The 16411-nt window shown below is 42.4% G+C and overlaps 1 protein-coding gene across 1 annotated transcript; it reads left to right on the forward strand.

The window, feature by feature from the left end:
• Nucleotide 1: 1 nt before the first annotated feature.
• mthfs (5,10-methenyltetrahydrofolate synthetase (5-formyltetrahydrofolate cyclo-ligase)) lies at nt 2-10990 on the forward strand. The gene is made up of 3 exons (XM_084154375.1): nt 2-370; nt 2095-2365; nt 9250-10990. Exons 1-3 carry the CDS (start codon nt 260-262, stop codon nt 9474-9476), a joined length of 609 nt encoding a protein of 202 aa, XP_084010501.1. The 5' UTR covers nt 2-259; the 3' UTR covers nt 9477-10990.
• The last annotated feature ends 5421 nt before the right edge of the window (nt 10991-16411 follow it).

Genomic DNA, 16411 nt, shown 5'->3' on the forward strand with positions numbered 1-16411 from the left:
TCACAGACAACTCGATACACGTCACTGGGCTGTCAAATAATGTGGGTAGTTAAGTGTGTGTGATAGATAGCGAGATAGATGAGAATTATGTTATTGCAGTCTGTTTAATGATTGATTGGCAAATCGATTACGTGGCTAGCTGAGTCCAACCCAAATGTTGAATTTGCTAATTTCAAGGCCAGCCTAAATTGCTGCCTTCCCTGAACTCACACACATTGCAACAGTTTTATCTTTGGACACGAGTTTTACATTAGCCAGTATGGCCGCCTTGCGTGCAGCCAAACAAGCTCTGAGGAGAGAAATAAAGAAACGAGTAGCAGCGTTGGACGATCAAGAGAAACTTCGCCAGTCTCGAGTCATTTCGCAGAAGGTAACTGCAGTGAGATATAAACAATCATGTAGCAAAAAAGTGGCCATCACATTTACAATGTGCATGGAGGATGACGTTTCGTGAAAAACAATGCTACAAACTCATTTTGTGTATACATGTCATCGTCGCGTGGCCAATAGAGCTCGCCAGTTTGTAGTCCTAAAAACCGGAAATGAGTTACCTCTGGTTCGTTCAGCCATTCCTATGGGGAAAATGAATGCGGAAAGAATAGGGTTTTGGGATAAATGCCGAAAATAAGGTCTGGGATTAACAAGGTTTATGGTGCTTTCAAGACAAATGGGAACTAGAAACAAAACTAGGTGAAATCACGATGTCGGTGAGCTTCAGGTCGTAGCTCTAGAAAGATAGCAGAGTTTCGGACATGGAATTCCAGTTGACCTTTCAAAATACTTTTTACAGTCAGAGTTAGTTTTTTCTGAGTTCCTGGTTGTCTTGAACGCTCAGAAGTCGTCGGAGATTTCAGAGATCCCAGTTGTTCTGAATGTTGCATTAGGATATCTGGTATGTTTTGTTCTATGAGAAGATATCAGTCAGTTAACATGACCTTTATGAATTATGAAGCTTTTCTGATTATTTTATTATTATTATTTGATGTTAGACATTTACATTTTACATTTTAGTCATTTAGCAGACGCTCTTATCCAGAGCGACTTACAGTTAGTGAATGCATACATTCTTTCCTACCCCCTGTGGGAATCGAACCCACAACCCTGGCGTTACAAACACCATGCTCTATCAACTGAGCTACATCCCTGCCGGCCATTCCCTCCCCTACCCTGGGCCAATTGTGCGCCGCCCCATGGGTCTCCCGGTCGCGCCGGCTACGACAGAGCCTGGATTCGAACCAGGATCTCTAGTGGCACAGCTACCACTGCGCTGCAGTGCCTTAGACCACTGCGCCACTGCGCTCTCTAGCTGATGGAGATGATATCATAGAACAAAACTTATAAGATCTCCTAAGCCTGTGTTTACCACATACCTCATTTTCGGCGTTTATCTCAAAACCCTACAAAAATTCCATTAATTTCCCCATAGGCTTTGTACAATGGTTCCCAGGTGCCGTGGTTAAAAATGGCCTAAAACGACCAGTGGCGCTCCCTTGTGGCGGGTCACAGGTGGGGGGGTGTTGGCCCCCCTAGGGAGTCTCACCCAACCTGGCCATGGACCCCCAGCACACCCCCAAGGGCCCCTGGAGCCATCCCCTGGTCACGGCTAGACAACCTGTGGAGCAAAAACTGGATTTAGTGTGAGCCAGGGTGGAGTTGGTGCCTACAAAAACACACCATTACTATTGCTCTCTATAGCTACTTTTGTATTTAGTATTGTCAATACCCGCAAGCAGAAGACACCTAGCCATGAATCCTTTCAATTATATGTAACTTGTCTTTTACTAACAGATAGACAATATTGCTTTTAAAATAATCAAATAAATCAAACAATTCATTTTTCAGATGTTTCCAGTTGATGACCTTGCGTGGTTTTGATAGGCCATACTGCCTCCTAGCGTGTTAAACTGCCAATACTTCAATGCTGTAATCATATAATTACCAGTCTGACACCTCATACCTAATTACTTTCATCAATACCTAACAACACATTTTGAATGGTTAATTTACATGCATTATTTGATGTAATTTGATCCGTAAATGACAGGGAAATTAAAAAACTAGGCCTAACCCCTTATACTCTCTCCTCTCAACCAGCTCTTCAAGCACCCCAAGTATGCTAGCTGTGAGCGCATCGCTGTGTTCCTCAGCATGCACGACGAGGTGAGAACAGAGGAGATCATTCAGGACGTGTTTAAGCACGGTAAGACCTGCTTTATGCCCAAGTACTTGACCCAGGGCACCAGTAACCACATGGACATGGTGAAGCTCACCAGCATGGAGGATATGATGTCACTGCCTCTGACTTCCTGGAACATCAGACAGCCCGCCGATGAAGACAACACCAGAGAGGAGGCCTTGGAGACAGGTCAGTGTTAGCCTACAAACACACACACACACACACACACAAACAAAAGCTTTTTGCCCTGCTGCTGCAAGAAAATAAAATTAAAACATACAAAATTACAAAGAAGAAGATATTGGAGTCCGTCCACTTTGTGTGAGAACCTATCCTATTTCTTGGTGAACTCTTTATTGGTTTTACACAACAACCAAAGATCCTTTATATCCTACTGAGTCAGGTAAGCGTGATGGTACCTTCTTTCAGTACGCACACAAGGCCAGACACACACAGCTTTGTTTTCGTGAATTTTCGGGGAGTAAAAATGTATTCCCAATCAAAGCCTATTTTCCCTAACCCATAACCTTTAACTCAAACCCTAACTCTAACCCAAATGCCTAACCTAAACCTAACTCCTAAACCTAACCATTAAGCCTAAAATAACATTTTAACAAATTCAGGACATGAAAAAAGTCCTGACTCTTCAAAATGATTCATGTTTTCCTACCTTGTCAGGACATTCTGGTGACTTGTCAGGACATTGTGGTGACTTGTCAGGACATTGTGGTGACTTGTCAGGACATTCTGGTGACTTGTCAGGACATTGTGGTGACTTGTCAGGACATTGTGGTGACTTGTCAGGACATTGTGGTGACTTGTCAGGACATTCAAGTGACTTGTCAGGACATTCTGGTGACTTGTCAGGACATTGTGGTGACTTGTCAGGACATTCTGGTGACTTGTCAGGACATTGTGGGCCTGATAAGGTAGGAAAACACACACACACACACACAGGGTGCCCTATTAGTTTGTCTGTTGTATATTACCAGCTGTGTGTATCATAACACACTTATGACCTACATGTGTTTGAATTACCTAAATCCTGGCATGGCCTTGCAAAGTTAATCTTTCTTCCCTTATACACAGGTCATCTTTGTTCCCCCATGTGCCTTGTTTAGAAGTAGTGCACTATTTAGGGAAAAGGGTGCCATTTGGGATGCATTCACAGTCTCCAACGTGTGACCCCCCAAATAACACCATATTAGCGTCAGACCAAAGTTCATGTTTTGGTTTCCTCCACAAGATGGTGGTATAGCACCATCATCGAGACATCAAAATTGTAGTCTCCTGCAATAACAATCTTACATCTGGCCACAAACCTGTCATGTGACACTTAATCGAAATACTATCTAAGGTCAGTTTGGCATTCCCCCCCCCCCCCCCCCCCCCCTAAAGGTTAATCATGGGGTAGGGGGAGGATAAGATGATCCTAGATCTGATAACATCTACCCTGAGCACCAAATAAGCACTTGTGAATAATTGGTGAAGTTGCATAATTCTATTCTAATCACCTCTGCTGCTGCTGAATAAGAAGACAAGTCATATTGATAATGGTTATTAGCATTGTAATCTCTTGGATGGTGTTTCTTTTTTTTAGGCACTGTCAACCTCTCAACTATTTTAATCCAGACCGTCACAGTTTTCATCTTTAGATAGGATATTAAATACCGACGCCTGGGGAGGAAATGTGTTTATGGTGCATTCTCTGAGTCTATTTGAGCTGTTCAAATAATGTCATCATGATTTATGGAACCAAACAGGTCATAACCACGCTCGTTCATTGTGTATGTCTGAATGCACTCCTGTCTGGCAATAACCTGTGTAAATTCTAATTATCTCACTCACTCACTCACCTCTCACGCCTCTCACCTCTCACACCTCTCACCTCTCACGCCTCTCACCTCTCACCTCTCACCTCACGCCACCTCAAGACACCAGGTTCACTTTTGGCGTTGGTGCCTATGGAAAGACCCCCTTTAAATGTTTTCACATTTTGTTGCTTTCCAAAGTGGGATAAAAATTGATTTAATAGTCATTTTTTTGTCAAAGATCTACACAAAATACTCTGTCAAAGTGGAAGAAAAATTCAAACATTTTTTAAAGATGATTGAAAAATAAAACACTAAAATACAGTACCTTGATTAGATAAATATTCACCCCTTTGAGTCAATACATGTTAGAAACACCTTTGGCAGCGATTACAGCTGTGAGTCTTCTTGGGTAAGTCTCTAAGAGCTTTGCAAACCTGTATTGTGCAATATTTGCCCATTATTCTTTTGAAAATGATTCAAGATCTGTCAAGGTGTTGGGGATCATGGCTAGACAGCAATTTTCAAGTCTTGCCATAGATCTTCAAGCAGATTTAAGTCAAAACTGTAACTTGGCCACAGGAACAGTCACTGTGTTCTTGGTAAGCAACTCTAGTGTAGATTTGGCTTTGTGTTGTAGGTTATTGTTCTGCTGAAAGGTCAATTCCTTTCCCAGTGTCTGGTGCAAAGCAGACTGAAGCAGGTTTTCCTCTAGGATTGTGCCTGTGCTTAGCTCCATCCCGTTTCTTTTCATCCTGAAAAACTCCCCAGTCTTTGCCGATGTCAAGCATACCCATACCATGATGCTGCCGTGCTTGAAAATAAGGAGGCAGTTACTCAGTGATGTGTTGTGTTGGATTTGCCCCAAACATAAGGCTTTGCATTTAGGCCAAAAAGTGTATTCCTTTGCCTTGTTTTGTTTTGCAGTATTACTTTAGTGCTTTGTTGCATACAAGATGCATATTTAGGAATATTCTGTATATTTGTATTTTTCTTTTCACTCTGTCATTTAGGTCATTATTGTGGAGTCACTACAATGTTGTTGATCCATCCTCAGTTTTCTCCCATCACAGCCATTGAACTCTGTAGCTGGTTTAAAATCCCCAATGGCTCATGGTGACATCCCTAAGCAGTTTCCTTCCTGTCCTGCAGCTCAGTTCAGAACGAAGACTGCATCTTTGATGTGTTTGGGTGGTTTAATACATCATCCACAACATACAGTGGGGAGAACAAGTATTTGATACACTGCCGATTTTGCAGGTTTTCCTACTTACAAAGCATGTAGAGGTCTGTCATTTTTATCATAGGTACACTTCAACTGTGAGAGACGGAATCTAAAACAAAAATCCAGAAAATCACATTGTATGATTTTTAAGTAATTAATTTGCATTTTATTGCATGACATAAGTATTTGATCACCTACCAACCAGTAAGAATTCCGGCTCTCACAGACCTGTTAGTTTTTCTTTAAGAAGCCCTCCTGTTCTCCACTCATTACCTGTATTAACTGCACCTGTTTGAACTCGTTACCTGTATAAAAGACACCTGTCCACACACTCAATCAAACAGACTCCAACCTCTCCACAATGGCCAAGACCAGAGAGCTGTGTAAGGACATCAGGGATAAAATTGTAGACCTGCACAAGGCTAGGATGGGCTACAGGACAAGAGGCAAGCAGCTTGGTGAGAAGGCAACAACTGTTGGTGCAATTATTAGAAAATGGAAGAAGTTCAAGATGACGGTCAATCACTCTCGGTCTGGGGCTCCATGCAAGATCTCACCTCGTGGGGCATCAATGATCATGAGGAAGGTGAGGGATCAGCCCAGAACTACACAGCAGGACCTGGTCAATGACCTGAAGAAAGCTGGGACCACAGTCTCAAAGAAAACCATTAGTAACACACTAAACCGTCATGGATTAAAATCCTGCAGCGCACGCAAGGTCCCCCTGCTCAAGCCAGCGCATGTCCAGGCCCGTCTGAAGTTTGCCAATGACCATCTGGATGATCCAGAGGAGGAATAGGAGAAGGTCATGTGGTCTGATGAGACAAAAATAGAGCTTTTTGGTCTAAACTCCACTCGCCGTGTTTGGAGGAAGAAGGGGGATGAGTACAACCCCAAGAACACCATCCCAACCGTGAAGCATGGAGGTGGAAACATCATTCTTTGGGGATGCTTTTCTGCAAAGGGGACAGGACGACTGCACCGTATTGAGGGGAGGATGGATGGGGCCATGTATCGCGAGATCTTGGCCAACAATCTCCTTCCCTCAGTAAGAGCATTGAAGATGGGTCGTGACTGGGTCTTCCAGCATGACAATGACCCGAAACACACAGCCAGGGCAACTAAGGAGTGGCTCCGTAAGAAGCATCTCAAGGTCCTGGAGTGGCCTAGCCAGTCTCCGGAACTGAACCCAATAGAAAATCTTTGGAGGGAGCTGAAAGTCTGTATTGCTCAGCGACAGCCCCGAAACCTGAAGGATCTGGAGAAGGTCTGTATGGAGGAGTGGGCCAAAATCCCTGCTGCAGTGTGTGCAAACCTGGTCAAGACCTACAGGAAATGTATGATCTCTGTAATTGCAAACAAAGGTTTCTGTACCAAATATTAAGTTCCGCTTTTCTGATGTATCAAATACTTATGTCATGCAATAAAATGCAAATTAATTACTTAAAAATCATACAATGTGATTTTCTGGATTTTTGTTTTAGATTCCGTCTCTCACAGTTGAAGTGTACATATGATAAAAATTACAGACCTCTACATGCTTTGTAAGTAGAAAAACCTGCAAAATCGGCAGTGTATCAAATACTTGTTCTCCCCACTGTAACTATTACCTTGACCATGCTTAAAGAGATATTCAATGTCTCATTTGTTATTGTAACCATCTACCAATCACTGCCCTCCTTTATGAGGCTTTCGAAAAGCTCCCTGGTCTTTGTAGTTGAATCTGTGCTAGAAATGCAATATTTGACTGAGGGACCTTACAGTCAATGTAACTTATTATGTGAATTGTTAAGCCAAATGTTACTTCTGAACTAAGTTAGGCTTGCCTAAACAAAGAGGGTGAATACTTATGCAATGACTATTTTAGTTATTTAATTGTTATTAATTTGAAAAATAAAAATATATATTTTCACTTTACATTATTGAGTATTTTGTGTAGATCAATGACAAAAAAATTCAATTAAATCTATTTCAATCCCACTTAGTAACGCAACAAAATGTGAAAAAAAGTTCAAGGGGTGTAGACTTTCTATAGGCACTGTATACCAATCAATCACATGTCTTTTCTCTGACAGTGAACAGTTTGTTTGATGTGTTTCTCTCGACTCTGACTCAGTCCTGCAGCCTTCAATACCTCTCATGAACTTGTCATGGCTGTTGTCAAGGAAACTACCAATAGACCATAATGCAATGCAAATGTTAATACATGTGAAGTGGAAACAAAAGGTCTCTCTTGCCGTGCCACCAGATTAGCTTTGATTAGCGTCAGGGTTTTTACTTAGCAACAAGGGCACCTTATTCCAAGTACCTTGAATATTCCCAGTGACTTACAGAAGGGTTTTAGACCACAATATCGTTCCCTCTTTTCATAACAGCAGTTCCATCCACATAAAGAATGTATCTTTGTCCTGGGGTGCATAGACGGCAAAGGTCAGGAGGTGTGTGTGTGTGTGTGTGTGTGTGTGTGTGTGTGTGTGTGTGTGTGTGGACAACACAACACAAATTGCTACCTGCCAGGATTGCCATCCTGCTGAGCGTCTGAAAGTCGTCTTCAAATCATTTTCCTCTTGTTCAGATACTTACATGTGGGGATAGAGAGAACACAGCAGAGAGAGAGAGAGAGAGAAGGGGCAATGGCAAATTGGCACAGCAGGAGTAGATGTCCTTCAGAAAGGGAATGATTTAACATTCAACCGAGATCTTTGTTATTGGCTAGGAATAGAACAGACTGGAGTAGATAAAAAACCGAGATATTTGATTGGCTCTGTGTTATTTACACATAGGGAGGGTGTGGGAGTGTGCGAGCGTGCGCGTCAGGCTTAAAAAATGTTTTACTATCAGGGTTCAATTGTTAGCATTAAATCCTTACTGCCATTAAAGTAGATGATGTGATGCCAGATTAGTTTTCTGAACAGCAGTAGGCTACATGCATCAATAATAGATCAATGTTATTACCATGCAGTCTGGAGGGCCGGAAAAGAGAACGCAACAGTATGACATCCGCAACCTGCTGCTGTTTTGAGGAACGTGTATGCATAATGTCCCTGCTTAATCTGCATAAATGATTAATGAATGTCATGGTTACGTGACAACAGGAAAAGCTTTAGATATTAGAGTCTCAAGCTACACACAGGAGGATGGAGTGGGAGGTTCACATCATCACCAGAAACCTGGGGCCGCATTCATAAAGCGTCTGAGTTAGAGTGCTGATCTAGGATCAGGTTCATCCTGTCCATGTAACCTTTATTCATTTTGATCGAAAAGGCTAAACTTATCCTAGATCAGCACTCTGATATCAGATGTTCTAAGAAACATTCTGTGAATTATCTCATCTGTTATTTATTTGAGTTGTGAGCGAGCACTTGATGCTATGGTTGCACCAGGATGTTATGAAATATGAATCCAAGGGCTTGTGAAGTCTTGCAGCGAACACCATCCATCTTTTGACTCACAGAGAATCTGCAGCTTGTTCGGTCTGATGGAATTCTAAAGAATTGATCATGCTGGAGACTGTAGAACGTGACTGCTAAAATTGCTAAGTTTCTTTTTCATGAGAAATTGGGAATTGGAACTGAAATTGGGAATGCATGTTTTAGTTCTGGCATTTATTGAAGCAGGCCTGCAGTTCACTAATACGAAGCAACAATAGCATTTTTTGCCAAATTTATTTTGTAGGGTGGAGTGTATTTCTGTTTTAAATAGGATGAAGCAGCGTTGTTTTATAGCTTTGAGGAGCTCCTTTCAAGTTCTTGAACCAACCAATCCTTTCATAGTGTTGTGCTTTGAATACCATACGGGGGTAGGTCAACTGTTTAACAAGATTTATTGAAATTCAATTAAGGTTGCAGTTTGAACATCAGACACCACTGCTGTAAAACCTCTTACCCAGATTGCAAGTAAACATTGTGCTCACATAAGGGAGATGGCATCTGGCCATTGGCATCAGCTGTCTGAAAACTAAAATAAATCGTTCTTAAGGTATTCTAGTAAGCCTTCTCATTAATGTATTTTCATGTCTTCCTCCTGCTCCTATACAGGAGGTCTTGACCTGATCTTGATGCCAGGCCTGGGTTTTGACAGGAATGGGAACCGGCTGGGCCGAGGGAAGGGCTTCTATGACACATACCTGGAACGCTGTATGAAGCACCCCAAGGGGAAGCCGTACGCCATCGCTCTGGCCTTCAGGGAACAGCTGTGTCAGGACATACCTGTAGACAACAACGACATGCTGATAGATGAGGTCCTGTATGAAGTCCTGGACTAGTTAAAAGGCACATACATCATCCTATTTCTGAAGTAAATCTCTATTTTTTATGTAAATGTAATGTGAAAGAAGGGTTCAGACACCTTTTTTGTTTATTTGGCTTGTTTTTGAGAAAACGTACCCCAGCCGTGATACACTTCCTTGCTCGTTGTGCAGTATCAGGGCTCGCAAAAGACATGAAGAAAACACCCAAATATGTCCTTTTAGAAACAGACACGCTTTCAGTATAGTGATGTAGGTCTTCATATGTTGTACACATTAAATTGTGTCATTACGAACTTTATCCACAATGTTATATTACATTTTGTGCGACTGGAGACGTTTCTTCTACCAGCTGTGCTGCGCGGGCTGTGTCCGTGTACGATAGGGACACGCTCAACCTGCACAGCTGCAGGGGGGAAACAGTGCAACTCGACCAAAATGGATTATAACATTGCGGATACATTTCGGAATGACACAATTTAATGTGTACAACATCTGAAGACCTACATCACTATACTGAAAGCGTGTCCGTTTCTAAAAGGACATATTTGGTTGTTTTTGGAGCTTTTGTTCATGTCTTTTGTGTGCCCTGCTACTGCATAACGAGCAATGAGGAAGTGTATCGTGGCTGGGATAAACGTTTAAAAAACAAGACAAATCACACAAAAAGTGTCTCGACCCTTCTATAACATGCCATTTACATCAGAAATATAGATCTACTTCAGAAATAGGAAAATTCTCCTTTAACTGTGATGTGACTAGTCAACTGGACTTCAATGGTTTGATGATGAAATCAGTGGAGGCTGCTGAGGGGAGGACGGCTCATAATAATGGCTGGAACGGAGCATATGGAATGGCATCAAACCATGTGTTCCACTGATTCCGCTCCAGCCATTACCACGAGCCCGTCCTCCCCAATTAAGGTGCCACCAACCTTCTGTGGATGAAATGGTATTATATAGCACATTATATCATATTATGTGATCCCAGCTAACAGATTTAGGTTCCCAGAACATTGTGAGAAAGTTATTTCAAACAACCAAAAGAGAACCTTTAGGGAACGTTCTGTGCTAGCTGTGATGATATTGTTTGGTATGATGATATTATGATAAGACATGAAGCTGTGAACTAGTCAACAAGACAGTGGTGGAGCTGAGCCTGGTGGCCCAATTCCAAACTGATCATTAGCCCTTACTCCAATGTTTTTGTTTAAATACTGATCCAATCCATTTAAATATTCTAGTGGGGGCATCAACAAGGGCTTAGGTAAGGGGCCAGGGTTCAGTTTCGACTTGGGCCCTCTTAAGTGCTTGCTAAAGACCCCTAGTAATCATAATGGTCAAACAAGTTGTCTTAGAATGTGCCTGAATTGGCGAGGAATAAACTGTTAGGTTCTCTACAGATGACACTACCTTGTTTCCATTTCAAGATTCCTGTGATTCAGTTCTTTCTCGTCTTCTGTAATGAGACAATTATGCTGCCATCAGGGGACACAGGAGGTTTGGTTAGGAATAAAGACTGTTGAATGAGTACACACTTGTTTATTGCTCACCAAAGCTAGCTAGCATAGTTTTGGTGTTAGAAGTGGGATCCAAAACTCTCTGTTGTCTTAACAAAGGAATAACAGTATTATTACAGGAGACTGAGAGCACGCTGAGAATGAGTGTTTGACTGGCAGAATGTTAATGAACTGCCTAGTGCCTGCCTCGCTTGTTTGCCTAATTGCTGTGATGCCTTTGGGAATGAATCCATACTTTTCTGGTAGTCTTTTTATGTTTTGCTTATCAAAGTTTTGCCTGTTTTAAACTGAGACTGAGCGATATGACATTGCCAAGTGCAGCAGCATGAATCACAGAAAGCTTGAATGGCTCACCGCAGATCCATCAGGAAACTTTTGTTCCTGGGCTGTAACAAAAGGATGTACACTCCTACAGTAGCCCTTAAGAACCACAGTCATCCATCCATGATCTAAACAAGACAAATAAAGGCACCTGACAGAAAGATTACGTGACCTGTGTGGTCCAGTGATTATAGTGCCACTGACCCTGGTACACGTATACCAGAGTCGACATGGGTTCAAATCTGGCCCTCTGACTCGATCTCCTCCAGTCTTTCCTGGCTTCTGTCTGCTGTCCTCTGTTCAATAAGAACCATTAAAAAAATATGAAAGGAGTGAGGGGAAAAACTACAAAAGAGAGATGACAAAAGACCTCGTCTCAATCTTATTATTTTAGATTTTGGCTGTACTTCCACCACGGGCTGCCCACTCATTAAACCCCCTGCTGGTTTATAGTTTATTCATCTGCTGAAAGCAAAAGTGGTTTCACATCAGTACCTCTATGCCTTTTAATAGCATTCGTTTTGTGTGTTTAACATTGGTTTCTGTTGTAAAGCCCCAATTACCAAACAGTCGCATCTATCAAAGATCAAAGGCTCTGTCCGTCTGTCCGTCTGTCTGTCCGTCCGTCCACCCGCCCGCTCAGCAGTTGGTTTATTACCATAGTGGGGAGGAAGTCTTTCTCCAGCTGTATAGAACAGAACACACACACTTTTTCACCTACAACTGCCTTCTCTTCATCACTCTCTCCATCCTTTCTTTCTCTGCTTGTTCAATCTCTCCCAGAGAGCTAAAGCTGCCTGCTTCATCAGAACCTGTGTGAAGATGGTTTAGTAAAGAAATGAGATCTACAGGTGTGTGTACTCAGCATGGCTGCTCATTACAGAGAGGTAACACGGTTAGGTGGGACGGGCACATATAAATTAGGACTGTCAGTGTCAGGTGACACAGCCACCAGGTGACAGGTCTGGCTACGATGATGCAGGTAGCTCTGATGTCACACCCGTTCAGCATGATCAGGGGCCGTATGTATCAAGCATCTCAGAGCAGGAGTGCTGATTTAGGATCAGTTTAGCCTTTTAGATCACAATGAATAAGAATACATGGACAGGGGGGGCCTGATCCTAGATCAGCACTCCGACGTTGAGACGCTTGATACATACAGAGGGTGCATCTCAACAGTCTAGAAAACTCAGTAAATCATTACAACAAATGACATATACATCTATTTTTATCCAGAAATACAAGTAAGTCTATCCATAAATACCATTTATATATTTATGAACAGTATAAACCATTTTAAGTCTGAATGTAATCATATATAAAGAATGAACAACAGGCCTTATACATGTTCTAACAAACTGGAAAGATGTTTAACAAAATCAGACCCATAAATAAAGTGTTAAGTTGTGTCCCAAATAGCACCCTATTCCCTTTATAGTGCACTATTCTTGATCTGGGTTCATAGAACTCTGGTTAAAAGCAGTGCCATTTGGGACGCAATCTTAGACACTTCCTCAATGCTCCATAACTGGAGTCTCCAATGGCCTCTCACTGCCCTCTTCCACAGTCATTTGGCAGTCTCCTTGTGTTTAACCTGTTGATCCCCTGTGTATGTATGTGTGTGTGTGTGTGTTTTGTCTCTCCCCTGTGCATGTGTGTGTGTTGATCTCTTCCCAATGAACCACAAGAGTGAGGGCTCTTCAATATTAAATGAGAACGGGAAGAGTGTTTCTGCTCTGGGGACTGCGCCGAAAATGAGCTTGTGTTTGGATTTCACACCCCAAGTGAACATGCGCACACTCACCCCTGTAGGTCTCATTTCTTTAATTAACAATCTTCAGAATTACACTGGTTCTGATGAGATTATCCCAGGAAGCCAACACAAGTCTTCAGGTCTCAGGCAAGGTTACTCATCATAGTTCACTAAACCAACTCGCTTAGGTAAATTGATTGAAGAAATTATATGGTAGATATTAAACCAGAGATGTTTTCAACAGTTACTTGCAGTTGAATAATCAACTAAATGAGGCTTGATTATAAATAGAAATTCATGCATGAACTAGATTCTCAGTTTACAGAGATTGGCCTACTAAAGTATTTTTGATGTTTGATTCTGTTTTGGAGTGATTCCCCAGGCAATTACTTTATGGCATCTATGCTGGAGCCTTATGCTACGTTAGTAACGAAGTGGGAATTTACCACATACTGGGAAAGATCCACTTGAACAGCCCTCCAACTGGTTACTATTGGGAAATCTTCCCTGAGCTCCAACTTCTACCATATGCTGACCTCTGACATCACCCACTAAGGAAATGACATCGATAACAGCATTTTCAGCAGTTAAAAAACCATTATTTATAAAAAGCAATCTATTAATATATTTTTTAAACTATATAATTTGTTTACAAGCATGATAGCTGTACTTTTAGTGTATGGTTGACACAGCTTGTTGGCCATTAGCCAATATGCTACCCAGGAAAGGGCTGAAAATAGCCCATATTAATAGATGTAGATGTAGCCTTAGAAATCAATAATCTTTGTCTAATACGAGGTGAGTAATCACTGTCCTGATATCCAGAAGCTTTTTTGGTCATAGGAGACAGTGGCAGAAACATTATGTACAGAATAAATTACAAATAACGCGAAAAAACACACATAATAGCACAATTGGTTAGAGGGCCGTAACACGGCAGCCATCTCCTCCGACGCCATTCTATTGTGCTATTATGTGTGTTTTTTCGCGTTATTTGTAATTTATTCTGTACATAATGTTTCTGCCACAGTCTCTTATGACCAAAAAGAGCTTCTGGATATCAGGACAGCGATTACTCACCTCGTATTGGACGAGTGTTTTTTATTTGACAAGTCGGATGCGAAGGATATCTACAGACACCCGACAAGGCCCAAAACCCCATCATTCGCATGACAAAGAGACTGAGATATCGTGGATGTAGGTCGGGGTGCCTTGTAAGGATCCAACGACGAGCGAGTAATCTGCCTCTTCCATCAATCCTATTAGCCAATGTACAATCATTGGAAAACAAAATGGACGACCTAAGATCAAGAATATCCTACCAACGGGACATTAAAAACTATAATATCTTATGTTTCACAGAGTCGTGGCTAAACGACGACATGGACAACATACAGCTGGCGGGATATACGCTACATCGGCAGGATAGAACGGCTGACTCCGGTAAGACAAGGGGTGGCGGTCTGTGTATATTTGTAAACAACAGCTGGTGCAAAAAATCTAGTACTGCTGCTACACTGACATTTTCAACATGTCCCTGACTGAGTCTGTAATACCAACATGTTTCAAGCAGACCACCATAGCCCTGTGCCCAAGAACACTAAGATAACCTTCCTAAGTGACTACCGACCCGTAGCACTCACGTCTGTAGCCATGAAGTGCTTTGAAAGGCTGGTCATGGCTCACATCAACACAATTGTCCCAGAAACCCTAGACCCACTCCAGTTTGATTACCGCCCCAACAGATCCACAGATGACGCAATCTCTATTGCACTCCACACTGCCCTTTCCCACCTGGACAAGAGGAACACATACGTGAGAATGCTATTCATTGACTACAGCTCAGCGTTCAACACCATAGTGCCCTCAAAGCTCATCACTAAGCTAAGGACCCTAGGACTAAACACCTCCCTCTGCAACTGGATCCTGGACTTCCTGACGGGCCGACCCCAGGTGGTAAGGGTAGGTAACAACACATCTGCCACGCTGATCCTCAACACGGGGGCCCCTCAGGGGTGTGTGCTCAGTCCCCTCCTGTACTCCCTGTTCACCCATGACTGCATGGCCAGGCACGACTCCAACACCATCATTAAGTTTGCTGACGACACAACAGTGGTAGGCTTGATCACCGACAACGATGAGACAGCCTATAGGGAGGAGGTCAGAGACCTGGCCGTGTGGTGCCAAGAAAAAAAAGAGGACTGAGCACGCCCCCATTCTCATCGACGAGGCTGTAGTGGAACAGGTTGAGAGCTTCAAGTTCCTTGGTGTCCACATCACCAACAAACTATCATGGTCCAAACACACCAAGACAGTCTTGAAGAGGGCACGACAAAGCCTATTCCCCCTCAGGAGACTGAAAAGATTTGGCATGGTTCTTCAGATCCTCAAAAGGTTCCACAGCTGCACCATCGAGAGCATCCTGTCTGGTTGCATCACCGCCTGGTATGGCAACTGCTCAGCCTCCGACCACAAGGCACTACAAAGGGTAGTGCGTACGGCCCAGTACATCACCGGGGCCAAGCTTCCTGCCATCCAGGACCTCTATACCAGGCAGTGTTTGAGGAAGGCCCTAAAAATTGTCAAAGACTCCAGCCACCCTAGTCATAGACTGTTCTCTCTACCACCGCACGGCAAGCGGTACCGGAGCGCCAAGTCTAGGTCCAAAAGGCTTCTTAACAGCTTCTACCCCCAAGCCATAAGACTCCTGAACAGCTAATCATGGCTACCCGGACTAATTGCATTGACTCTGTACCCCCTGTATATAGCCTCCCTACTGTTATTTTATTTTATTGCTGCTCTTTAATTATTTGTTATTTTTTTATTTATCTATTTTTTACTTAACACTTTTTGTAACAGTCAGTATCAAATTAATATGTGTGAAATGCTTGATAGTGTATGTGATGTAAACAGAGAGGTCTACTTTCTTGGGGACCTGAATATTGACTGGTTTTCATCAAGCTGTCTGCTCAAGAGGAAGCTTCTCACTGTAACCAGTGCCTGTAATCTGGTTCAGGTTATTAATCAACCTACAAGGGTGTTTACAAACACTAGAGGAACAAGATCATCCACATGTATTGATCACATGTTTGTATACGTACCCATTGGATGCAGTGATCACAATATAGTGGCTATATCCAGGAAAGCAAAAGTTCCAAAAGCTGGGACTAAAATAGTATATAAGAGATCATACAAAATATTTTGCTGTGACTCTTATGTGGATGATGTTAAAAAATATTTGTTGGTCTGATGTGATTAATAAGGAGTATCCAGATGCTGCGCTTGATGAATTTAATGATAAACATGCACCTGTTAAGAAACTGACTGTAAAATGTATGCACTCACTAACTGTAAGTCGCT

This window comes from Coregonus lavaretus (genome assembly GCF_964263955.1).
Source record: "Coregonus lavaretus genome assembly, chromosome: 37".
NCBI lineage: Eukaryota > Metazoa > Chordata > Actinopteri > Salmoniformes > Salmonidae > Coregonus > Coregonus lavaretus.

What these genes read in the sequence shown, in the direction of transcription:
- mthfs (XM_084154375.1), top strand. Translation starts at nt 260, where the DNA reads ATGGCCGCCTTGCGTGCAGCCAAACAAGCTCTGAGGAGAGAAATAAAG. An exon ending in CTCGAGTCATTTCGCAGAAG is followed by an intron (nt 371 to 2,094) that starts GTAACTGCAGTG and finishes CCTCTCAACCAG; the next exon opens with CTCTTCAAGCACCCCAAGTA. An exon ending in AGAGGAGGCCTTGGAGACAG is followed by an intron (nt 2,366 to 9,249) that starts GTCAGTGTTAGC and finishes GCTCCTATACAG; the next exon opens with GAGGTCTTGACCTGATCTTG.